The 25402-nt window shown below is 57.6% G+C and overlaps 1 protein-coding gene across 1 annotated transcript in view; it reads right to left on the bottom strand.

The window, feature by feature from the left end:
* Positions 1 to 25402, bottom strand: part of ARHGAP23 (Rho GTPase activating protein 23) — an 86326-nt gene that overhangs the window by 32155 nt on the left and 28769 nt on the right. Inside the window, exons 2-13 of the mRNA XM_050762536.1 lie at positions 21938 to 22099; positions 19292 to 19319; positions 17289 to 17384; positions 17036 to 17114; positions 16850 to 16904; positions 12975 to 14139; positions 11001 to 11156; positions 10665 to 10776; positions 10396 to 10453; positions 8316 to 8459; positions 2156 to 2473; positions 216 to 277 (exon numbers count right to left, since the gene is read on the bottom strand). Coding sequence (XP_050618493.1) covers positions 216 to 277; positions 2156 to 2473; positions 8316 to 8459; positions 10396 to 10453; positions 10665 to 10776; positions 11001 to 11156; positions 12975 to 14139; positions 16850 to 16904; positions 17036 to 17114; positions 17289 to 17384; positions 19292 to 19319; positions 21938 to 22099 — 2435 coding nt within the window. The remainder of the gene's footprint in view (positions 1 to 215; positions 278 to 2155; positions 2474 to 8315; positions 8460 to 10395; positions 10454 to 10664; positions 10777 to 11000; positions 11157 to 12974; positions 14140 to 16849; positions 16905 to 17035; positions 17115 to 17288; positions 17385 to 19291; positions 19320 to 21937; positions 22100 to 25402) is intronic.

Here is a 25402-nt window from a genome sequence, read left to right as displayed (position 1 = left end):
GGTGGCCAAGCAGGCCACCCACCCTGGCCTCCCGCCCCTCAGGACCTCCCTTCCACCCTAAGGCAATGCCTCCATGCCTAACTGCAGCCTGGAGACCCTGGATCCCCCTTCCCCCAGTAGAGGGCGGCCCTGGAGGTGGGCCAGGAAGACATCCTTTGCCTTCAGCCACCCACCACCCCCAGGGAGGGGACTGCTCCACGAGGGCTGGGCCTCACCTCACTTTGCGGTAATCATTAAGCTTCTTGCTGATCAGAGCTTGGTTGGCACAGCCGGGGTCCTGAAGCAGGAGAGGAGAGAGTGGACCGCGTCAGTGCCCACAGCCAGCCCACCCCAGGGCTCATCCCTGGCCCTGCTTCCCCTCTCGTCCACCTGCCAGGTGGACAGCCCAGACCCTGGAGTGAGAAAGACCAGGCCCGGACTCCCCAGCACCCTCTCACCAGCTGAGGCCTTGGGGAAGCCTCTTAGCCTCTCTGAGCCTCAGTCTCCTTGGTAATAAACATGGGGGGCTAACAGGGAAGGCTCGGGGCCGGGTGCAGAATCATGCAGCACTCGCCACCATCCTGGCAGACACTGAGCAGGCATGGAGGAGGTCCCCCAGGAGGGGCTGCTACTGCCATAGTGATGGTGACTTGGGACCACCCTGACCACGCCTTGTTGGGGACAGTCAAGCCAGGCCCCCAGAGGAAGAGGCCCCAATTCCAGGTGCCTTCCTCCCTGCAGTGGGGAAAGCTGTTCCCGGGAGAGCAGAGCGTGGTGGATGTGTCCTCAGCAAGAGGCCATGCACTACCGCCCCCTCCCACAGCCAGAGCAGGCCCAGGCCCACTGCCCTCTTGGCAGAGATACCAGGCCCGGGACAGCCACATGACTTTGTGTGGGTGTCTCAAGGCACTTCTGTGCAGGTTCCTGGCCAAATAAGTAAACAGGGAGGAATCCCTACTCAGGCCCCTGGAGTGCAGCTATGGCTGACCGCAAGGGGCGCCATTAAAAAAAAATTCTTCGGCTGGCGCAGTGGCTCATGCCTGTAATCCCAGCACTTTGGGAGGCTGAGGCGGGAGGATCATGAGGTCAGGAGATCAAGACCATCTTGACTAACACAGTGAAACCCCGTCTCTATTAAAAAAAATTAGCTGGGCATGGTGGCACGTGCCTGTAGTCCCAGCTACTCGGGAGGCTGAGGCAGGAGAATCATTTGAACCTGGGAGGCAGAGGTTGCAGTGAGCCGAGATCACGCCATTGCACAGCCTGGGCGACAGAGCGAGACTCTGTCTCGGAAAAAAAAAAAAAAAAAAAAAAAAAAAAAATCTCCCAAAATCCCTGCCGAGGCCATTGGCTCCACCCCTGCCCACCTGTGGCCAAAGGCCAAGCCTCCCGGCCTCCTCACAAGGTCAATGTGCTCATTCCCCTGCAGATAAGCCAGCAGATAGGCCAGCCCAGTGCAGTTCTGGTGCCGGGATACTCATGCCCTAACACACTCCATAGGAGGCCCCCGCCTTCCTCGCCTCCTGAGAAAAGCTGAGACTGGCCTGGAGCTGACCACTCCACGCCAGAGCCTGTTCAAGGCCATCCTAACACAGTCATAATAATCCCTGTCATCGGCCAGGCGCGGTGGCTCAAGCCTGTAATCCCAGCACTTTGGGAGGCCGAGACGGGCGGATCACGAGGTCAGGAGATCGAGACCATCCTGGCTAACACGGTGAAACCCCGTCTCTACTAAAAAATACAAAAAACTAGCCGGGCGAGGTGGCGGGCGCCTGTAGTCCCAGCTACTCGGGAGGCTGAGGCAGGAGAATGGTCTAAACCCGGGAGGCGGAGCTTGCAGTGAGCTGAGATCCGGCCACTGCACCCCAGCCTGGGCGACAGAGCAAGACTCTGTCTCAAAAAAAAAAAAAAAAAAAAAAAAATCCCTGTCATCATTAGGGTCGGTCAGGATGGTGACTGCCAGTCCCCGCACCCGAGGACACCAGGTCCTCCGTGAGCCCTGCCCATGCACCCTCCTCACCCCGAAACCTAGGGGGACACAATTGCGAGGTGCACTCCTGTCAGACCCCCGTTCTAGCAGAGGGAAGTGAGGCTCAGAGCGGGCATCCCAGTTCCACAGCCGGTGAGAGGCCACTCCACCCGCCCTCTGTGGCTGCCGGGCTGGCCGGGCCCTCACCTCGCCCTCGGCCCTGCTGTTCTCCCGGATCGCTCTGATCCAGCCCAGCATGTCATCCCGGTCCTCAGCCTGAAAGAGATATTCACAGAAGTCAGCGGTGGTCAGCCGGAACACGTGCCTCCTCTTGGTCTCGCTGTAGGAGATGTCCACGAGGCAGGAGCCGATGCAGACGGGCGCCGCCTCGTCCTCACCTGCGCCGGCCGCCGCAGCCCCCGCCGCCGCCGGCCCGGGCTCCCGCCGCTCCTTGCTCAGCGAGAGCGAGCGCGCCCGCAGCGCGGCGTACACCCGCTTCCACTGGCGCAGGCCGCTGCCCGCTTTCTGCAGGGAGACACGGGGTTGGGGGAGACAGGAGTGGTGAGAGGCCAGTCCTGCCCACCGCTCTCAGAGTAGCAGACAGAGGGCAGCCGGCGGATGGACCCCACACTGCCTACCAGGAGCCCCCTACGCCACCCGGCTGGACCTGGGCAGCCTCCTGCCCACAGCCCACCAATGCTTTCTCAGCCCCTCACCTGCCTGGACATCCCTACCCATCACCTGCAAGCTCCCCAGCAGACCCCAACCCTTTCCCCCTCTAAACACCAGCATCAACACTCACCGGGTGGTGGCAATGCTCAGACACCCAGCATGGCCCTCCATACCTAAAATCCTCGGGAAGCCATTCCCAGCCCATGCCCCTCCCCACGCTGCCCCCCACCCCAGCAAAGCTGCTCAGAAGCTGTCTGCATTCTCAGAGGGTTGTTCTCCCCACTTTTCTGCCGCCCACCCAAGAGTTCACTTGCCCAGAAGCTCCTCTCAGGGACATCCTGAACCGCCATGTGGCCAAAGCCAGTGGCTGCTTCTCCCCCACTTGTCTTAACCCCTCAGCAGCATCTGACACAGCCAGCCCCTCCATCCCTCTCCAGATCCTGTCTCAGCACCTGAGACCCCACGTTCCCGGCTTTCTTCCTAATCCCACTGGCTCCTTCCTAGTCTTTTCTACTTCCCCTCCCCCACCCTCTACACCGGAAGTTAAACAGCCAGGAGACTCGTCCCCAGGGGACATTTGTGTGGAGGAAGCTGCAGGGTGTGCTATGGCATCTGAGGGACGCTGCTAAACATTGCACAATACACAGGACAGCCTCTCCCAACAAGGAATTATCTGGCCCAAAATGTCAGCAGAGCTGAGGGTAACAGACCCCGCCCTAAAGAAGGCGGAGCTCCAGAACTTTGTCCTGACTCTCCTCTCCTCTCCCTGCACACCGCCCTCAAGGATGTCATCTGTGCCGTGCCTTTAAACCAGGTCCATCTGCTGATGACTACTCCCGAGCCCAGCATCTCCCCCAGCCACAGCCTGGGACCCCCACCCTGCTCAGTGTCTTCATTTGCGGATCCCATGGGCACTTTGCACAATACTTGCCAGGCCATGTGATTTCTTACCATCAAACCTCTTCTCCACCCTCTACCCCCATCTTTTCCAGCCCAGTCAATCCCCCCAGTTGCCCAGAAACCTGGGAGCTACTCTTGACTCCTCCCTTTTCCTCGCCCTTGACATCCCATCCATCAGGAAGTCACAACTGTTCTGCCTCCAAAACATCCCGTCTCTGTCTTTCCTGCCACCACCCGGTCCACACCATCAACGCCTCTTGCCTGGAGGACACACAGACCTTCCCGGTCTCCACTCTTGCTCCTGCAATAATTCTCCAGCAGCAGCTGCAGCGATCATGTTGGAATGAAAAGGAGATCACATCTCTCCGCTGCTCAGGATCCTCTCAAGAGATCCCATTGCCCTCAGAATCAAATCTAAGGTCTCCTGTGGTCTGTCCCTGCCTCTCCTCAAATTCATCTTCACACCTTTCTCACTATGTCAAGCCAGGGGGCCCTTGCAGGTGAGTGAGCCAAGCCTTTCCTTTCTCAGGGCCTCTCTGCTTGCTGTTCCTTCTGCCTAAGCCCCCCTCCCTCACTTCTATATGTGACTGCTTCCTTCTTCCCCTTCAGATCTGAGCTCCAGCATTACCAACATCACCTCCTCAGCGAGGCCTTCTCTGACCATATTTTTCCCTCAATGCAGCTCCCCCTTCTGATCAGCTTGATCCTTTCCAAGAGCTTACTGCAGCCTCAGACTATCCTGGGGACAGGGAGCTTGTCCGTCCTCTCATTTCCATATCCCAGGGCCTACAGCTGCATGCAAGGGCTCATCAATATTTGCTGAATAAATGAATTAATGATCCTTGGAGCACCCTGAGGGCAGGAGATCCATCTCCCATCAGACCCAGAGCTCCTCTCCACTGGCTGGTGGCTCCACATCCAGCACAGGCCTTGGCCCTCCGAACAAACCAGGCAAGAAGACCCCGTGGCTGGCAGATGGGCATAGCCCACATCTGGCCTCCACCATCGTGTGGATCCTGAGCTGTGAGCCCTGCTCATCACAGAACTGCTGGACGGGGACAGGGACGTTCAGAGTAGGAGATAGCAGAGCCCTCCAGGGAGAAAGTTAATGTGACAGTGAGGTGGTGACAAGGGTACCTCTTTGAGGCTAAACCAGCGGGATGACCTGGGACAAGTCAACCGCGCTCCCAGGCCTCAGTGTCTCCAGTTGGTAAATAAGTAAGGTAGTTGGTCACCAAGGCTGCATGCAGCTCCCATGCTGGGGCTGAGGCTGCGGGGACAAGTCACTGTCCCTTTCCCTCCTCTGACAGTCCATGTCTCTGAAAGAGGCTGGGGCGGGAAGGGAGCACGGAGAGGGTGCCCACGGCCTGGGTGGACGAAGGGCCTGAGGCTGACTTGAAGACTCTCCTCCAATGTCCAAGCCACAGCACCAAGGGAGCGAGCGACATCGGGTTTTGGCCAGCAAGGGAGTGGAGGCATGGTCCTCTAGAACTGGCCAGTGAGCAGTAAGGGGCCAGCTCCTGTCCCTGAACTGGGCTCAGGGCCCCCAGGAGCTGCGGGTCAGGCTCCCCGGCAGGGGGAGCCAGCCAAGTTCGCAAGGACCCTTCCTGTGGCTCACAGACTGGAAGGGCTGGCCCGCATGTGGCTCTCCTCGCACAGTGCGCGTGGCTGGTCCCTCCCTGCCTCATGGCTCCCACACCACGTGTCGCTGCCAACTTGCTGGCTCTTTTTGGTCTCTGTCAGCCTCCCCTGCCCCGCCCCCCCCACCCCCCCCAACTTCTCTCAAGGCTTAGCCGGGTCTCTTGCCTTTTTCCTTCAAGCTCATGCACAGAGGCACAGGTAACTGGTCGGTGCTGACAGACAAAGGCCAGGCCTCCCTCTAGTGCCATGCCCTCAGAACCTTTGTCTCCAGGACACCTCCACTGGGGTCTGTCCCAGGGCCCTCAGACTCACACAGCCCCAGTGGAGCCCCTTGGCTTCCTCTCCCCAAACCTGCTCCTCCAGTGTGCCATTGCCAGGGAGGGTCCCACCACCCACTACCCTCCCTCAGCCCAAGCCAGGAATCCAGGAACCTTATTGCCTCCTCCTCCTTTCATACCTCCCAGCAGCTGGCAAGACCTGGCCCTCCTTCCCCTACAGGGTCTGCTCCACCCGGCCCCACACCACCGCCTTGGTCAGGGCCCCCAGACTCACTCACCTGGACAACGGCAATGGGATTGGCTCCTCCTGTCACAGACACAACCCCAGTCTCCAGGCATCCCCAGCCCACATTTAAAACCCTAGACAGAGCCGGGCGTGGTGGCTCACGCCTGTAATCCCAGCACTTTGGGAGGCCGAGGCAGGCAGATCACTTGAGGTCAGGAGTTCGAGACCAGCCTGGCCAACATAGTGAAACCCAGTCTCTACTAAACTACAAAAATTAGCCGGGCGTGGTAGCAGGCACCTGTAGTCCTACCTACTCAGGAGGCTGAGGCTCGAGAATTGCTTGAACCCGGGGGACGGAGGTTGCAGTGAGCCGAGATCGTACCACTGCACTCCAGCCTGGGTGACACAGTGAAACTCCGTCTCAAAAATAGATAAAATAAAATAAAATAGGCCAGGCATGGTGGCTCAAGCCTGTAATCCCAGCACTTTGGGAGGCCGAGACGGGCGGATCACGAGGTCAGGAGATCGAGACCATTCTGGCTAACACGGTGAAACCCTGTCTCTACTAAAAAAATACAAAAAACTAGCCAGGCCTGGTGGCAGGCACCTGTAGTCCCAGCTACTCGGGAGGCTAAGGCAGGAGAATGGCATAAACCCCGGGAGGCAGGGCTTGCAGTGAGCTGAGATCCGGCCACTGCACTCCAGCTTGGGCGACAGAGTGAGACTGTCTCAAAAAAAATAAATAAATAAAACAAAACAAAACAAAACAAAACAATAAAACCTTGGACAGGCTCTTCCTGGGTATCAAGGCCCCACACTCTGGGCAGGTGCCCAGTTCCCCAGCTCGTCTTCCACCTCTCACCCTGGCTCCCAGCACACCTCTCCCACCTCTCCCCAAGACCTTCTAAGGAGACATCTTCCCTGTCAGGCCCCTCCATTGTCTCCCAGTTTTGTGGCTTCTCATCCTTTTCGTGTCTCAGTCTCTGGACACCTCCCTACCCAGGCCCACCCGCCCCTGCACCCCAGTGTCATAGCAGTTGGAACCATGATGCCACATGCATTCTCTCTGCTTGACAGGAGCGACAGGAGCCCCAGGAAGGCAGGGCTGCCCTGGCTCCCTCACCACTAACTCCCCAGAACCTCCACAGAGGCTCCCAAGCAGGGAGGCCTTAGTCATTCTCCACAGAGGAGCGCCAGTCCTGCCTGGACTTCACCCTCACTTAATCCACAGCAGCCCTTGGGGTAGGATAATATTGTTCCCGTCGTACAGATCAGAAAGTGGGGCTCAGGGAAGGTAAGTGGGGTGCCCAAAGCCATGTGCTTGATATATGGCCGGACAGGAAGTCAAAGTCTGTCTGCTTCAAAGCTTATGTTCTTTCCAGGGGCCCCCAAGACCTCAGAAGGCAGGGTAGAAAATTCAAATAGCAGTAAGTGGGCCAGGTACGGTAGCTCATGCCTGTAATCCCAGCACTTTGGGAGGCCGAGACAGACAGATCGTTTGAGATCAGGAGTTCGAGACCAGCCTGACCAACATGGTGAAACTCTGTCTCTACTAAAAAAATACCAAAAAAAAAAAAATAGCCAGGTTTGGTGGTGAGTGCCTGAAGCTGGAGGCTGAAGCTGGAGAATTGCTTGAACCTGGGATGCAGAGGTTGCTGTGAGCCGAAATCGTGCCACTGCACTCCAGCCTGGGCAACACAGCGAGACTTCATCTCAAAAAAGGAAAACAAATAGCAGTAAGCAGAAGTACAGCAGCTCCAAGTGCCGGGCACTGGGTAAACCCTTTACTTAGATCATCTCATTTAATCCTTAGCAATAGGCTTATGAGCTAGGGATTACTGTTAGCTCCACTTACAGACGAGGACACTGAGTCACGGCCAGGTGACTCACCAAGGCTCTCAGAGCAATGGGTGATGCAGTCAAGAGTCAAACCCAGGTTCATCCTAATCGCCGGGAGGGAAGGCAGTGGTCCCTCCTCCCACTTCTCCAGCCCACAGCGCAGCCTGGGCCAGGGTTTGTGCCCCCTGGTTCCAGTGGCCCTGCCCTTCTCCTCTCAGGGTCCTGCTGGTTCCCTCCCAGGCCCTCCCCATCTACTCCCCGAAGCCCCCTTCGCCTCTCACCTGGATCTCCATGGTGGCTCCTAACTGGTCTTCTTGCCTCCAGCGTGGCCCCTCCCTAACTCACTCCCAGAGAGCCAAATGGACATTTTAAAGCTGTAACTCCCTTGGCAAAAGCCCCCAAGAGTTTTGGTTGCCCTTAGGATGAACACTAAGCCCTTTGCTGGCCTGCCTGCCTTCTTCTTGGGCCTTAGCTCTCCTACGGAAATCACCCCAGCCTTGCTCCTTGTTTTCCATGAGCCCCAGTGGCCATCTTCAGGATGGCCTGTCAAGCCAGGGCCACTATGGGATGATTTCGCCAGAATTCCAAGTACGACTTTATCAGATCCATCCCACAGCAAAATCCACTTCTTTTGTTAACTTCTTTTACATAAGTTCTTCAAATCCCCCTGCCAGGAAGTTCTTCCTAGCATCTAACCTCCATCCTTCATGGCACAACCTACACTGGTTCTTTCTGGCTCCAGAGGCTGTCAGGGTAGGCCTAGGAGAAGCTGGAGGGTTCAGCTTCCACCTCATTCCTCCACCCATCTTACCTTCCCCTTTTTGGTGAGAATCTGCTTATAATACAACCAGCCTTCTCTCCTGATATCACTGAAGGTTGCATCTGAGAGGTCAGAGGTTGAGTGTCGCTTAGAAGGAGCGTCAGCATCTTCAGAGGTGCCCCAGCTATCCAAGGACTGCAGGGAGACAACAGAGGACAATTTAGGGTGGCTCCCACAATGCCAGCATCTCAGGAACCCCATGGACCACTTGCAGCCGCACAGGCCTGGTATATGTCTGTGCTACACCCCGATGTGCTGTGTGACCTCATGGGCGTTGCTTGTCCTCTCTGGACCACTTGTGTTGAGGTCATGAGAAATACATAAAGGAGAAGCCAGAAAGGAGGAAAGGCTATGACCTACCAGCAGACCACATGCCTCACCACGCTAGAGGAGCCAATCCGGAGCCTCCTGTAACTTTATAGATTTAGAAGAATTAAGGAAATGGAGGAAGTGATCATGTCAATGAGGAGTTAAATAAACAGGGGAAGTGGGAACATCGACAAAGGCTGAGTGAGTGGAGCAGGTAGTCATGTCCACAAGGAGTTAAACAGAGGAAGTGACAGTGTCAACAGGACTCCAGCCGCAGAGGGTGCAAGTCAAGCGAGAGTTAAGTAAGCAGAAGAAGTGATAAGAAATAAACTAGGTACCAACATCACCGGGGTGTTCAACCAACCAATGAGACAGAGGGCTTGACATCAAGATGGCTTTTCCAGTCCATCTATAATAAAAAACAGCCAGGGAAAGGTGCGGCGGGCATGGTGGCTTATGCCTATAATCCCAGCACTTTGGGAGGCTGAGGCGGGCAGATCACTTGAGGTCAGGAGTTCAAGACCAGCCTGGCCAACATGGTAAAACCCCATCTCTACTACAAACACAAAAATTAGCCAGGTGTGGTGGAGCATGCCTGTAATCCCAGCTACTTGGGAGGCTGAGGCACAAGAATCGGTTGAACCCAGAAGGCAGACGTTGCAGTGAGCTGAGATAGTGCCACTGCACTCTAGCCTGGGCAATAGAGTGAGATTCCATCTAAAAAAAAAAAAATCACGCATAAAAAATATATATATGATTTTAAAAACAACAATACGTCCAGGTGTGATGGCTTATGCCCGTACTCCCAGCATTTTGGGAGATGATCACTTGAGGCTGGGTGCAGTGGCTCCCACCTGTAATCCCAGCACTTTGGGAGGCGGAGGTGGGTGGATCACCTGAGGTCAGGAGTTTGAGACCAGCCTGGCCAACATGGAGAAACCCCGTCTCCACTAAAAATACAAAAATTACCCGGGCATGGTGCAACATGTCTGTAATCCCAGCTGCTCAGGAGGCTGAGGCAGGAGAATAGCTTGAACCCGGGAGATGGAGGTTGCAGTGAGCAAAGATCATGCCGTTGCACTCCAGCCTGGGCAACAGAGTGAGACTCTGTCTCAAAACAAACAAACAAACAGCTGGGGCTATCACAGGCCTGATCCTACGTCCCCAAGTGCTGAGGCTGGGAACTCCACCTGTCCACCAATCTCAACCCTGTGTTCCGGCCACACCTTTCCAGTGTCCACCCCTGACCCCGTCCCATGAAGACAAGACGCGATGCAAATACTGACTGAGGGTAGTGAAGGAAACAAATGAAGCCCCAAATATAAGCTCGGGGAGCTTCTATTCTAGCTGGGAAGCCAGGCAGGGAGGAAGGGAAACACCAATTGTACATGAGGCGTGCTGAGGAGGAAAACATAGAGTAGCGAAGGGAGGCGTGAAATGTCAGTGGAGGCTGGAATTTCAGGGAAGACCTAAAAAGCCGTGAAGACAGTGGAGAAGTGAGTCATGTGGCTATGGGGGATGGGTCTGGAAAGAGGCAGTCCAGACAGAGGCCCCTGGGTGGGGCTGCGTGGTGTCATTCAGGGATGCTAGGGCCCACAGAAGAGGGCGAGTCCCACGGTGGACACAAGGGTGAGGGGTGCAGGGAGGAGGGGGAAGGCAGGATCTGGAGCAGGAACCCCCATGCCAAGGCTGTGGCCCCACCTCCCCAACACCCTCTCTCCCCGCACCCTCGCTCCTGTGCACACACACACTTGCAGCTCACCCCGTCGGTGAAGAAGCTCCGGAGCATCCGCAGGCTGGGTATGCGGTTTGGCAGGCGCCTGGGAAGCGAGGGTCAAGGGTGAGGGATGTAGGCAGCAGAGCTGGGACCTCACTATCTCGTCACCCACCAAAACCCAAGGCCCAGAGGCCTTCCAGTGGGGGAGGCACACTGTCCCCTGCATAGAGGACCCCAGGGCCAAGAGCCCTGCCCCAGAGCAGCTGGCCAGGGTGGCTGTGGCCACCCCACCCCATGTCCAGACAGCGCCTCACCGCAGAACTCGGCCCTCGTCGCGGAAGGTGTTGAGCCCATCATCGCAGGACTTGGAGCGCTCCGTGGTGATGGCCAGCAGGTAGGAGGAGCGGCGGCCAGCCTTGATGCTACCTGCAAAGCCACCCATGTCGGGCCTCAGGGTCAGTGGGGCAGCAGGTCAGGGGCTTCCCAGAGCCCTCCCTTCTGGGCAGGGGCAGGAGGTGACTCTCCCAAGGGGCCCCAGGAGGAGCAGAAACCAGAGGAAGAGGCCAGACATCAAGCAGCAGGCCCAACAGAAATCCCTGGGACTGGGCAGCGGGGCAGAGGGTGGGGCTGGGGGTGTGGGGAGTGCTCACTGCAGTCCTGCGAGTAATGGCGTCCGAGGGTGAAGGTGAAGGTCGGGGAGGATGGGCTGGTGCCCAGGACGGGGGCCGAGTTCATGGCACTGGAGACCACAGCAGAGGCAGGGACATGCTTGGCTTGGAGGTCAATGCTGGGGCTGGTGGGCTCATCTGTGCACGTGAAGGGAGAGAGGTGTGAAGGCGGCAGAGAGCGGAGCCTGCCTGCCCCACCCCAGCCTTGCCAGCCCCTGTGCCACTCGCCTCCAGGCTCAAACACATCTCAAAGGGTCCTGCTGGCAACATGCCCACTGCCAAGAGTGACTGGCCCACTGTCCAGACTGTGGCCATGGAATCCTTCCCTTCAGGAGTGGGGCTGAGCCACCCTCCTTAGACCGGGCTCCTGAGGACAGAGCCAATATTCCCCCATCAGACTGGGAGCCTCTTGAGGGCAGGAACAGTGTCTCCACCATCAGACTGAGGGCACTCAGAAAGAATGAACTGTGTCTCCCCTCTCAGACCAAGAGCCTTCTGAGGGCAAGGGCAGTGTCTTCCCCATCAGACTGAGAGCTTCCTAAGGTAAGGGCTCCCCCATCAGTTGGGGCTCCTCAAGGGGAGAGATTACATCTCCCCCTCAGACAGAGTGTGCTCTGGAAGAAGAGACTGCCTCTCCTGGCCACAGCCTAGAGCCTTCCTTACTCACAGAAGGGGCTGTGTCTCTGCTCTACCGAAGGCTGGCTGGGGGAGCCAGGGCTGTGTCTTCCCCCTGCCCCAGGCCTCCGCCCTCTCACTGTCTGGTAGGGTGAGCTCACCTCCCATCTCCCGCCATCCCTCTCCATTACCCTGCATCTTGCTCTTTCTCCCTAGCCCCGTCTATCCTGCTCCCTCCTGGGCATCTCATATTCAACAGTCCTGAACTTTCTCCCACTCTCACTCCCAACACGGGGATGAGGCACCATCTCCAAGCCTGGCCAGAAACCTGGGCATCACCCAGCCGCTCTACTCTCTTGCCTCTCCCTCTCCTGCATCCAGTCGAAGGCAAGGCAAGCCTTAGAGGGTTCCCAATGCTTTCAAAAGCCAACCCCAGTGACTGATGAGACCCTTGGGCTTGAAAGGATCCTTACAACCCAGAAGGGGGGTCCTGCCTCTCACTTAAGGGTCTTTGCATATTATATTTCCTCTCCTTGAATATTCTTCCCCTGATGAACTCTTTCTCATCCTTCAAGTCTTAGCCCAAATGTCCTTTCTCCAAGATTCTCACCACAGCCCTTCTCCGAGCCCTTCTCCTTAAGCTCCCTGTCTCACCACATGCCCATCCCAATGGATTGTTCCTGCCTGTCCACCACCCTCTGCTGGACCATCCAGTCCAGGAGAGCATGGAGCCACACACAGGGCCTAACACAAATATCTGGTGAGTGGATGGAGGGATGGAGGGTGGATGGAAGGGACAAAGAGGGAAAGATACAAAGGGAGGATGGAAGGAAGAGTCGAAAGAAAGAAAGATGGATGAATGGGTGGAAGAAAGGATGGAACAAATGAATGAACAAAAGAAAGTGAGAGAGAAGAAAATAAAGAAGGAAGAATAGATGGATGGATGGATGAATGGATGGATGGAACAAATGAATGAACAAAGGAGGGAGAGGGGAAGGAAAGAAGGAAGGAAGAACAGATGATGGATGGATAGATGGATGGATGGATGGATGGATGGATGGATGGATGGATGGAGAGAGGGAGAAAAGAGTGTATGGAAAGATGCTGGAAGGATAAATGAATGAGAAGTAGGATAGAAGAAAGGATGACAGAGAACAGAAGGAAAGATGGAAGAATAGATGGATGGATGGATGAACAGATGAATGAATTGACAGAGAAACAAGATGATCCCACTAGCACCCAGCTGAGTTCTGCCCATGATAGACAGGCAGATGGGGTACAGCAGGACACAGAAAGCCAACAGCCAAGTCCCCCAGGACAGCCACATGTGCCATCACTCACCAATAAAGGGGATGGAAGCCAGAGAGTCTTCAGTGGCGGCCAAAGGGGCCACCTTCCTGCCCAGGCGTTCCCCTCGCCCATTGGCCTCTGGCTCTGGGGACTCGTCACCAAATCCAAGGTTCATCTGTCTTGCGGGGGTCAGCTGAACCTTGCGGCCCGTCGGGGGCTTCTGCCTCAGGACCACCTCATCGCGGCGATCCTCCACAGGAGGCTCCAGGGCCCGGGTGCTGGGTTCCGGCCGTACAGCCCTGGGTGGCTCAGAGGCCTCTGGTGGGAACGGTGCAGGTGACTGGGCCAGGTTGAAGGTAGGCAGCCCCCCAAAGGGTGAGTCCCGGAAGGAGAGTGCATGCAGGAGGCCGGTCCGGCGCTGGAATGATGGGCTGTAGCTCCGGTAGCCGATGTACCCGAGGTCATCCAGGCCCTGCAGGCCAGGCGGGGGCGGGGCCTGGCGCCCTGGCAGGTCCCGAGTTGGGCAGACAGGGGTGCGGGCAGACGAACGCTGGGAAGCCCAGCCACACCGCTCAAAGCGGGGTGACACCAGGGCCCCCGGCCCCAGTGCCTCGGCAGAACGGGTGGCCCGGCTCAAGTAGTCATCTGAGCGAGCTCGGTGCCAGCCCTCCTGGCCCAGCTGGCTCAAGGCATCCTGGGAGGTGGAGCAGGGCCACGGGCGGGGGGCAGCCACCTCCTCCAACCGGTCCTGGGAGGCGCTGCGGGCCCGGGGGGCCATGGCTGGGCACCGTCTCTCCCCCGCCCTGCGGGGCACCTGGTTTGACAGCCAGTGTGACAAGGCCTGCTGGCACTCCAGTCTGCTGGGGGGCACCCGGCTGCCAGGCTCCGGGAAGGCACGGGGCGTCCGGGGCTCCGAGGCGAGGTGGGGGAAGGCACCAGGGCTGGGGCGGGGCTGGCTCATCCCCAAGGAAGAGTTGTCTGGGTGGGCACGGGCAGCAGGTGGCACGCAGAGCCCCGGGTCACTCCAGGCAGCAGGACTCCGGGGGTCACTGGGCAGTGCTGAGGTGGGCTCAGGCACCATAGTGGCCCTGGTGGAGGCCCGGGCCGGAGGGGCGTAGGTCTTGCGGGGGTAGCAGATGGGGGGTGGCTCTGGGATGCTGCGGGCCTCTCCAGAATACGGCTCGTTCCCTTTCAGGTAGGCATCCTGGGAGTAGGCCTGGCCGGAGACACAGACAGATGAACAGGGCCAGACAAGTCCCACGGGGTAGGGGCATGGCAGCCCGAGGAGGTCAAGGAGCCCAGGAGGGGAATGAAGGGAGAGGACCAAGCGGTGGGGAGAACGAGGGGGCGGCACAAGTGGGTGGGGGTGGAAGGGCATGTCCAGGGAGAGAACAAAGAAGAAGCAAGAAGCCTTTGAGACACGAGCAAACTCCAGCAAAAGTGGGATTTCGCTAAGACTATGACAAGGACTGCCTTAGCCACAAACATTCCAGCATCTGTTTCCTAGGGTCCTCCCCCAGTCCTGGCCTCCACCGCCTGCCTGCGCCTTATGTCCACCAATGCCCAGAGCTCCTCGGGTGGAGCCGGGAAACCCCACAGAGACCAGTCAAGGTGGCAGATGAGAGAAGAAAGCCGGCTAGGGGTGTGTCCGGGTGGGGCAGAGGCTGGCAGAGCCCAGCTGTCCCTCCATCCCCGGGAATGGGGAGCTGGCTCCTGAGCCACAGGGGTGAGAAGGAATTTGCCCACCTCCTGCCAGGCTTGAAGGAAGGGCCTTGAGCCACCTTCTGCCACCCCTGGGCCTGGAATTTGGCACTGGGAGCTGAGGCTGACGCTGCATTGCTAAGGAGTGACAGGGCCAGCGCCCAGGCCCAGCCAAAAAAGGAGTCAGCTCCCAGGGACAGCGGCCTTGTGGCCTGGGCCCAGCCTGGCCCCTGCTGAGGTGCCCAGGAGCCTAACTCAGGCCAAAGAACCAAAGGGTGGGAGGGTAAAACCAAACAGACACACACACCAACTACGAGGAGACACCGGAAGATACACACCCAGAGACACACTCACACACACACACAGTAAGACACAATGAAACACACACAAATAACTACACCTCCAGTCCCAGGCACAAACATCATGTGATGAGGACAAGCTAAACCACACCCCCGCACACTCAGCCCCTCCAGCTGGCACAGGGGCCGGCACACACATACCTCTCCCTCCTGCCATCCCGCCGTCTCCCCAGGCTCCCGGCATCATCACAGCGGCGGCAGCATCCCAGCCCGCCTCTGCCCGCCCCCAGCTCTGGCTAACCCCCCCAGTGACCACTGCGTCGCCCTGGCCAGGGCCTCCGGTCCCCCTCTGTCTGCCCTCCCTGCGGCTCCCCCTCACCCCCACCCGGCTCTCTCTCGGCTGGCTGGCTGGCGGGAGGAGGAGGGAGGAGAGGATGGGTGTGGAGGGGCCTCGCCGCGTCGGTGGTGGCGTCAGCAGCTGCCGAGGCCCGATTGGCCTCCAGCCTTGGCTCCCAACCACAGGAATGCCTGGGCCCCACCCTCCGGCTGGCGGAGATGCGGGGACCAGTGGAGGCCCCCAGATGCTGACATCTGGGGCTGCCAGCCCACCCCAGCCTGGGCAGAAGAACTGGAGGCTGCTGCCCTTCCCACTCCTTGCCCCTGCCAGTTGGAGAGAGTGGGGGACATCCTAGGGTCCCGCCCTGTCACTTCCCCATAGCTGGCCTCGCCTCAGCCTGGGGGAGCTGTACAGGAAGGGCCTTGAGACTTGGGGTGAACAGTCTATCTCAGAGCCCCCCTTCCTTCCTTCCTCTCCCCAGAAAGAGCAAGAGGACAATCGAGGTCAGGGGTGGAGGTTTCCAGAGGGGCATCGTGCCAGGCATGGCACTGTGATTACAGTGATTACGAGAGTGCGTCCAAAGCAGAAGCCAGCACAGGGGCTCCCAGGGCCTCCCCGGGGACAGTGACATCAGGGGCAAGTAAGCCGCCATCTGGCTGGGACCCATGAGACCAGGGAGGTGGGCACTGGGCAGAGAGGACCGCCCGGGGCTCCGGGCACAAAGAGGCAGCGTGTAAGTGTGGGCGTGTGTGTGAAAGGGCACGCTTGGGAGTGCAGGGCCTGCTTCGTGCAGTGTCTGGGCCACGCTCTCTGTGTGGCAGGCTACATGCTGTCTTCTAGGTATGCTGAGGTGACGAATGTATAAATTTGGAGTCCTGTAACACGGGTGGACACATGCGCTGAGATGGGCAGGAGGATGCTGTGGTGTTTGCGGGCATACATGTTGTGATAGTGGGGCGTGGGTGTGTAGTTGTGGAGAGGTCCGAGTATGCGAGGTACTATGCTGTTTGTACTGCAGGGAGCCAAGGGGCTGGTGAGTGTTTCATGTTTTAATGTTTGTGGGTGTGTGTTGTGGTGCACTTCGCTGTGTGAGGGTGAACTGTGGCAGTGGGTGCTTGTGTGGTTGTCTCTATTGTGGCACATGACTGGTGCTGTGTATGTATTGTGGTGTGCTCGTGCTACACAGAGGGTGGGACTGTGGGGCTGTGCTCTGTGGCTGTGTACCTGTGTGTGCTGCTTGGGTACTGCGTGGTGCAGTACTCAGGGCCAAGCGGGGAGAGGATGCAGGGAACAGGCATCTCTACTAGGAGCTGACAAGAACATGCCAGGCTGGCGAAGCCTGTTGAGCCACCCTCTTTCCAGATACCCTGGCAGGAATCCTGCCTGCCAAGGCCAGGACTCCCTCTCCCCCAGCACAGAGCAGCTCCGAATGAAGCAACAACCAGCCCCAGCCCAGGGATGGGCTTGGCATCCCCAATTGGGCAATGTCGGCCTGCGCCCTCCCAATACTCCCTTCTCTGCCTCCCAGGGGAGCCGGTGCTGCCCCAGGGCTCAGGGGTCTCCTCTCAGGCTGCAGGGGCCGGACTCACCAGCTGGAGGATGTCCTCATCCTTGGGCATGATAGATAGCTCCAGAGTGTCATCGCTACAGAGACAGGCAGAGAGTCAGGCTGGGCCAATGAACAGGGTCCAGGAGGAAGGGATTCTGGTCTCCAGGGCACCCCCAGGGCAAAGGGGCGGGGAGATAATATGGGACAAAGGGTCAGGGGCACTCACCTATTCTGGATCAGAGCTATGACCTGAGAGTAGGTCTTCCCAATGACGCTTTCCCCATTCACCTTTACCAGTCGATCTCCTGGGGACGAGGAGTGCACGACTGGTGACCAAGGGGCATCAAAGGCCCCATCTGAGAACCCCTGTACCAGGCATGGCTAACACTGGGGATAGGAGCCTCCCCAACACCTGGATCCGAGAATCAAATCCTAGCCAGAAGGCAGAAAGTAGAGCCCAGGTAACTGGGGCAGCTCACCTGTGTGAAGCCCTGCCCTGTGGGCAGGGCCGTCTTCCTTCACATTCTTGACAAAGATGGTGTCCATGGGCTCCAGGCGGTGCCGGGGGGAGGGTCCTGGTGGGCATCAGCCAGGTTAGCTGGGGGTGGCTGCTGAAGGTCACACCCATGCACAGCTACACACACAGGGGACACACACTCAGAGAATGATCGCACTCGCCCGGTCACAAACATGCACAGGACCACACATCCACGGGGACATTGGGCAGGCCCATGGAGGCACAGAACCCGACAGGGGGACACAGACCTGGGAGAATGAAAACCTATGGGGACACACCGTAAACACCTCCTGTGTCCTCTTTATGTGCTAAAACTACACTAAAAAGGATGAACAGGCCAGGCGCGGTGGCTCACGCCTATAATCCCAGCACTTTGGGAGGCCAAGGCGAGTGGATCACTTGAGGTCAGGAGTTCGAGACCAGCCTGGCCAATATGGTGAAACCCCGTCTCTACTAAAAATACAAAAATTAGCTGGGTGTGGTAGCACGCGTGCCTGTAATCCCAGCTACTCAGGAGGCTGAGGCAGGAGAAACACTTGAACCTGGGAGAGAGAGGTTGCAGTGAGCCGGGATTGTGCCACTGCACTCCAGTCTGGGTGACAGAGCAAGACCCTGTCTCAAAAAAAAAAAAAAAGAAAAGAAAAGAAAAGAAAAGAAAAGGCTCACGCCTGTAATCCCAGCACTTTGGGAGACTAAGACAGACAGATCATGAGGTCAGGAGTTCAAGACCAGCCTGGCCAACATGGTGAAACCCTGTCTCTACTAAAAAATACAAAAATTAGCCGGGTGCGGTGGTGGGCACCTGTAACCTCAGCTACTCAGGAGGTTGAGGCAGGAGAATTGCTTGAACCCGGGAGGTGGAGGTTGCAGTGAGCCCAGATCGCACCACTACACTCCAGCCTGGTTGATAGAGCAAGACTCCATCTCAAAAAACAAACAAAAAAAAGGATAAACAAGCACAGCCCTTGTCCTTCCAGAGCTCCCTGTCCAGTGGGGGAGGCAGATTCTCACATTCACAGGTGCACACACAAGTCATGAAACAGAGGAAAGGGCGCCATATAAGAGGCCATAACAGTTCTGAAGACACGTGGCAGGGTCAGATGCCCTCCTCGCAGGGATGCCCACTCCCGCAGACCCAGCAAGACACCTAATGTTCACATCCCTCACCTCTTCCTTTCCCCAGGCTCAGGGGCTCCAAAGCAGAGGTCCAAGGCCCCTAGGATGGGCACAAATTGCATTGCACCCCAACAAAGTTCCTCTGCTCCTAAGTGCTGCTAACTCTAAGCTAACAGAGAAATGGGCCTGCTCTAGGCCAGCTGGCTCCTCCCCCACCACAGCCTCCGGATGGGGATGCAGGATAGTCCTATGGCTGCCCAACAGAAGCCCCAGTGTCGGAGCAGGAAGGCTGTCAGAGAAGGCACTCTGCCTTTGAATACCCTGGGAGCCTGGGTGTCTGCCAGGGGCCTCTGGGGAGCAAGGGCCACAGCAAGGGGAGTCAGGCTTATATCGTAGGAGAGAAAGACCTTGGGGCCCCCTGACTTCCACCAGGACTCTACTATCTCCACCTCCAAGGACAGCCTTTGCTCAGCATTCCCACCACCAGCCCCCAGGCCCTGTAGCCCTGCCCTGCCTTGTTCTAGGCTGGGAGCAGCTTGAGGGCAGGGGCCAGGTGCAGACACCCATCTGCTCCCCAGAGTGCCGCCCATAGTGTGCTGAGCTCAGCAAACTTCTGTTAAGGAAATGTCCAAGGGAGACAAATGTGAGAAAAGAAAGGGGGAGAACAGAGAGAGAGGAAGAGGCGCCCAGAGGGGGCCAGACCCAGGGCACAGACAGGAGCAAAGGCAGGAACAGGAGTCAAGGGAGGGGGGCACAGAAAAGGACAGGCAGACTTGGCAGGGACAAGGTGAGATAGGAGCTGGAAGATGAGTCTCCGTGCAGGTCCAGCGCCCACCAGTCCTCCCTTACCTCCTCCACGGCCTCCATTCTCTTCCTCCTGCAGGGAACAGAGGGGTGGGTGTTGGCCTCAGTCCAGCCCTCAGCAGCCAGGGTGGCCCAGCTCCAGTGGGCAGGGCCCCTTCAGGTTCCCGCCACCCCTTATCTCCTCCCAAGTAGCTCAGCAGGGGAGGGTGCAGGAGGGGTGTCCAAGGGGCACCAGGTCCCAAGCCAAGTTCCCCAGTGACATGCGACCCCACCACCCCAGCACCTTAACCATCGGGGAACCCACAATCCAGCAAGTGACCCAAGACCCCTTCCCTGGGGGAGCTCCCAGCCCAGTGCGGGAGGCATCACATAGGCTCACACACACAGAAGACCCGGGCAGTCACAGATAGGCGCATGACAAGTGCAAACTACAGCTATCGGCTCCAGGGAACGCCAAGGGGAGGCCTGATTAGAGTCCTCCTGGGGAGGGGACTCAAAGGCATCTGAGGGTGGCGGGGAGAAGGCACTGTGGATGAGGGAGGCGGGGCATGCAGATGCTGGCTGGCAGGGATAAGCGCTCACAGCACACCAAGGGCTGAATCGCTGAGTTAAAGGAGAAAGTCAACAACTGCAAGTGACAATACTCAGGCTAAAGCACTCAGGCTTACAGAACAGAAAGAGGGAGCCAATGGAAGTTCTTTTGTGGGAGAGAGTGGAGGTGAAAATGCCAGTTAGGGGAGAGGATTCTGGCACCCGGGTGCAGGGTATCAAGGGGACCCATTGGGAGGCCTCTGGGATCACCCTGGTAGGTGATGGCACTAGACTTGGGCGGGGAACGAGGAAGGAGGGCATGGAGGTCAGAGGAACAGGCTCAGCCAGCTGGATGTGGCATTTTAGAGCTGGATCGGACCTTCAGCGTCATCTCTTCTAACTCTCTCCACACATGTGTCCATTGTATAGCTCACAGGGCAAGGTGTGTTCAAGGCCACTCAGAGACTCAGTGGCAGAGCCAGGGCTGCAACCCAGGCCTCTGTGGCACCCCAGTGAGGGCAGTGAGGGTAGGGTGGGTCACAAGAAGGCTGTTGGGCTCTTCTTGGGAGCAAGCACTCTGCCCCCGTCCTCCCATGTGGGGTGCACTCCAGCTGATGCAAACTGACAGCACTGCGAGCGGGTGGCAGAGGCAGACGGATGCATTTGGACGCTGAGCTCCCTGCAGGCTCCCAGGCGGCAGCATGAAGGACGGGAGAACACAGCCTCCTCCCGCCTCCAGGCCAAAGGCCCCTCCCAGCCCTGGGCAGGTTCTGGAAAGGAGAAGCAGCCTATCCCTGGCTGTCACCCTTCAGCAGGGTCCCCTGAGAGAAGGTGCTGGGGGCAGAAAGAGGGACATTCTGGGGAAAGAGTGAAGGAAGTACTGGGGTTTCTGGAGAACTAAGGGGCTAGTGTCCTTGGGCATGAAGGAGGGGTCTGTGCTCCCTCCACACACCATCAGCACCCACGTATGTTCTTAAGCACAGCTGTAGCCAATGAGAACAGTTATGCAGGAGCCCCAGAGCTTCCGGCATGCATGTGAGAGCTGCAAGTTACATGTACACATGACATGTATTTGCAGACACTATATGCACACATAAAGAGATACACATGTGCGTGTCCATGGCCAGCATGTGGTGCACACAGAGACATGCGAGCACACGAACACAGACAGTGAAGTCCCCTGTTTGGTTCTCTGATAGGTGGGACCAAGGGAGAGTCCCCAATAGCTAGCTGTGCAGGCAGATCCCAGCCCTAGGGAAAGTGGATAGAGGGGTTCATTGAGTCCAAAATCAGTGTTTCCTCCCTGCTGGAAAAGAAGTGGGAAGGGGAGCAGAGCCCTAGTGGGGAGCTCTGGTTACTCCCTGGGGCCCCTTCTGTCTCCTTCCCACACTTCTGCTTCGCTGTCAGGGAACCCCCCTCCCCAGCTCACAGCCTTGGATTGGGGTCAGGACCCCTGGTTCCTGGACTCGGAGAACACAACGTTTACATTAGGGCAGGAAGGACTCTGAGGGGTCAAGGTGATAAATGCCCTCAGGTTCCAGCACGAGAAATGGAGCCCGGAGATGGGGAGGCGGCCCCAAATTCACAATGAGTGAGGAGTTGTCCCAGGACTGGAACTCTGGGCTCCTGTGTCCCAGCCTGGGTCTCTTTCCAGCGCACTGAGCTGTCGCCAGCAGGGACCAGGGGTGTGCTGGGAGGGCTTCCACAGGAGTGCTAGGCCCCTGAGAGCTCACGCTGGAGAGGAGAGAAGCAGCCCCAGCTCAGAAGCAGTTGGTAGATCAGGAGTCCCAGGAACTCCCAGACAACTGTTCGCCTTCCAGAGACAAGCATCTGGAGGTGTGAGGTAAGCATCCTGGCTGCCCACCTGCAAGGTCCTTGCCCTGCACCAGCCACCCCTCCTGGTCTCCTGAGAAGACCCAGGCCACAGTGATTAAAGTGTTTGTCCATGGTCACACAGTGCAAATCACCCAGCCAGGGCTGGCACTGCCTCCCTGCAGTCCTCCTCCCCAGGCCACGGCAGAAGGGAGTCAGGCCGGACCCCAGGAGGGACCCCGTCTCTGAGAGGGTCAAAGGACCATGAAGGGGACTGGCACAAAAGAGTCTCCCTCCCCCATGAAAGCTTCCTCAGACCAGGCCAGGGCAGTGGCGAGCCAGGCATACCTTCAGGCTGCAGTGCACGGCCGACTCGGGCGGGTACACGATGAAATGGCGCAGAGTGAAGCCAAAGCCGTCCTGGGGACTTTTGTGCAGCAGCAGCGTCCTCGGCCCCTGCCAGGGGAAGGGGCGCCTAGGAGAGCACCCATCTCTTGGGCCCAGTGGCAGCTGTGGGAGACAGGGAGGCCAGGCTGAGCGCCCGTGTTGCTGACACTTCTGGCTGTTTGCACCGCCTCCTGCAGCCCACAGGACCGGAGGGGCACCGAAAGGGGTCTTTCGCCCTAGGGTTGCCAGGCACCCTCCCTCCCCTGACCTCCTCCTCATCCCTTCCTTCCTCTCCCACCTTCATCAGCCCAATAGCTTTTTCCTTCTTTCCTTTACACTCAGTCCCCTCATAATGTCTTTGCCTTCAGGAAAATAACTCACTAAAACAAGTTCATTCAGTTCAGTTCAACTGAGTTCAGCAAATGTTCACTGAGCACCTACTATGTGCAGGACCCTGGATACATAGCCTTCCTGCACAGTGCCTGTCGTTGTCTTAGCTCATGCACAATCTCACACACACACATGCACACATACATGCACTCCCAGACAGACACATACTTATGCAGACACAGCCACAGCCACAGCCACATACACTCATGCAGATGGAACATACCACAAACATACAGACAAGCATGTGCAAATGTGCAGACACACAGATACACACAAATGAGTACACATGTGCACACTTATGTAGACACATAGATATGCACAGAGTTGCAGAGAATCAAAGTCCTGCACACACAACGCACATACAGATGCATGCACATGCATCACAGACACGCAGATACACACAGGCACAGCAGACCGGTACCCACCCATCCTTCAAGAACAGCAGCAGGAACACGGGGGGGACCAAGAACCAAGAGGGAGTGGACTGGACATCAGACACCTGAAGGGACTTCCTGAGGCTCCAGAGCCCAGCCCAGAGGCCTGGCTGGTTCACCAGAAAGGCTGGGGGTGGCTGGGGGTGGCTGGGCCGGTGGCTCACACCCGTAATCCCAGCACTTTGGGAGGCCAAGGCGGGTGGATCACCTGAGGTCAGGAGATCGAGATCAGCCTGGCCAACAGGGTGAAATGCTGTCTTTACTAAAAATACAAAAATTAGCCAGGCATGGTGGCTGGCACCTGTAATCCCAGCTACTTAAGAGGTTGAGGCAGGAGAATCGCTTGAACCCAGGAGGCGGAAGTTGCAGTGAACTGAGATTGCACCACTGCACTCCAGCCTGGGCGACAGAGCAAGACTGCGTCTAAAAAAAAAAAAAAAAAAAGGCCGGTAGTTTCAGAGACACTAAGCCTCCTGTCAGACCTCCCAAAATTCTTGGGATTCTCCAAGATGATGTGGCAGAGGTGTCTGAAGGCAAGAGTTTGGAGGGGGCACACAGGTCTGTTTCTGGGGCAAGAAGCAAAACAGATAGTGCCTGAGAGAGGGTGCCCTTTGGGAAACAGAGAGGGAAGGCGGGTGACAGGAGGGTATCAGATGGATGGTGCTCATGGAGCCCAGCTGGGGAAGATGGGAGCCACGGGGAAGCTGCCTGGCTTTGAAAAGCCAAGAGGCCACCTAGAGGACTCTTAAATCTGTAACATCACATGGCCTAACCTCTATGTTGTCCCTAGTCCAAGCCCCTCAGAGGGCAAGAAGCCCCCACCACCAACACTCCTCACTCCCCTCAACTCCTCATTAGTTCTGGAGTGAGGAATTCCCACTTCACTAGCAACATCCCCTTTTGTCCCCTTCTCATAGCTGGAGAAACATCTGCCACTCAAATGTCCTGATGCCAAGTTCATTCATGGACCATCCACCCTCCTGTCCACGCACACAGTGGAGGGAGACAGCTGCCCTCTGCTAAGGATTTCCGCATAGAGGAGAGCCTGGCTGTGGTGGAGCAGGCCTGGGGAAGAGGCTAGATCCTCCAATCTCAGAAGATTAAAGAAAAATGTGACACAGACAATAGGCAATAGGCCTGCTTCATACAGCCCCAGGGGATAGAGCCAGGTGGAGTATACAAGAGGCTGAGTGGCGCTCCAGGCAAGGGAGACAGACCATTCTAGACTGTTCTAATCCTATACAGTCTGGAAAACTACCCAGATGAGGCTATGAGTGCCCCCTACCAGACAGGGGCCATGCAAAAGCTGGAAGACCCCCAGTCCAGAGGCCTCAGCAGGGGTTCTGACATCAGGGGTAGTCCAGCATCTTCCACTTGTAGCTTTAGCCTAGCCTCTCCCACGGTGCCCTGCACCCCCATGGGGGCCTGGGGAGCCCAGAGGAGAAAATTCTCTGGGAATTCTGCTGAGGTCTGAAATCCCCCGGATTTCCCATCTCTGCTGACCTGGCAAGGAACTGATCAGGGAGCGAAGAGGGTCTGGGAGTCCCCTCATCAACTGCCCTCTCCTACCAGAAGCCCCTGCTCCTCCCCCGTGTGGGCTGCCCCCTGCCTGTCCCCCACCCAGGCTCAGAGCTGAGGCTGTTTGCAGGGCCCATTGTTTTGCTACTGTCCTGGATTAAGGTTCAAGCCACCAGCTGCCCCAGTGACGAAAAGTGACTGGGACAGGTCCCCGCACGCCCTCCCCTCCCCCAGCACACTTCCTGCCTGGAGCTGCCGGCTGCCTCGGGGGGATGCTCCCTGGGAAGGCCTGCATGTAATCCAGGGCAGGAGGCATGCCTTCCTCTCCAGGTCCCCTCCTCACCAATCACTACCAGCATTCCCTCCCTTATCTCTGCCTCTCCCTTTCCTCTGTTCCTTCCTTCCAGTCTCCTTCCTCCCACCTCTTCCAACTAGGCTCTTGAGAATGTCAGCTACCACACAGGCACAGCTACCACACCCCTGCTTGAAGAGGAGATATCAGGACACCCAACAAGAGCCACAGCTGGCATCACCCCTGTGGGAAGTTCTTCCTTAGGTTTAACCTCAATCCTTCATGCTATTTTACATGCATGTTTCCTCTCCTCCCCTGTGACCTGGGACAGAACTGAGTCTTGTGCTCATCTTGAGGTGGGGGAGGTGATAGGTGCAAAAACAGAGAAGCAGCCGTTGATAACAACTAGAAAGGTGCACAGCTCACACACACACAGCTCTGCCTCTCTGACTTAGGCACAGAGACAAGGGGACTGAGAGGGAGTCGCTCAGGGGACACAGGGACATTGCTGATTAAATTCTCCTGGACTGGATCTATTTCCAAACACTCCCACCCTCATGTCAGGAAAGAAAGAGACGTCCAAAAATATCAGCTGATGGTGACAGCAGGGCAGACGGCCTTAGGCCACAAATTAGGCAGAGGTGGACACGTGGTGGGTTGGCAGCACCAGGAACTAGAACCCAGGAGCCCTGCTCCTCCCCCCGGGAGCATAAAGAGGTCATTGCAGGGAGCAGTGTTCAGGCCGGGCATGGCGCCCACTGTGACTCACACCCTACCAGCCTGGTCCATCTC

Source organism: Macaca thibetana, chromosome 16 (assembly GCF_024542745.1).
Source record: "Macaca thibetana thibetana isolate TM-01 chromosome 16, ASM2454274v1, whole genome shotgun sequence".
In the NCBI taxonomy this organism is placed as follows: domain Eukaryota; kingdom Metazoa; phylum Chordata; class Mammalia; order Primates; family Cercopithecidae; genus Macaca; species Macaca thibetana.
The sequence above is the reverse complement of the archived record's forward strand: the minus strand, read 5'-3'. Positions and strand labels throughout refer to the sequence as shown.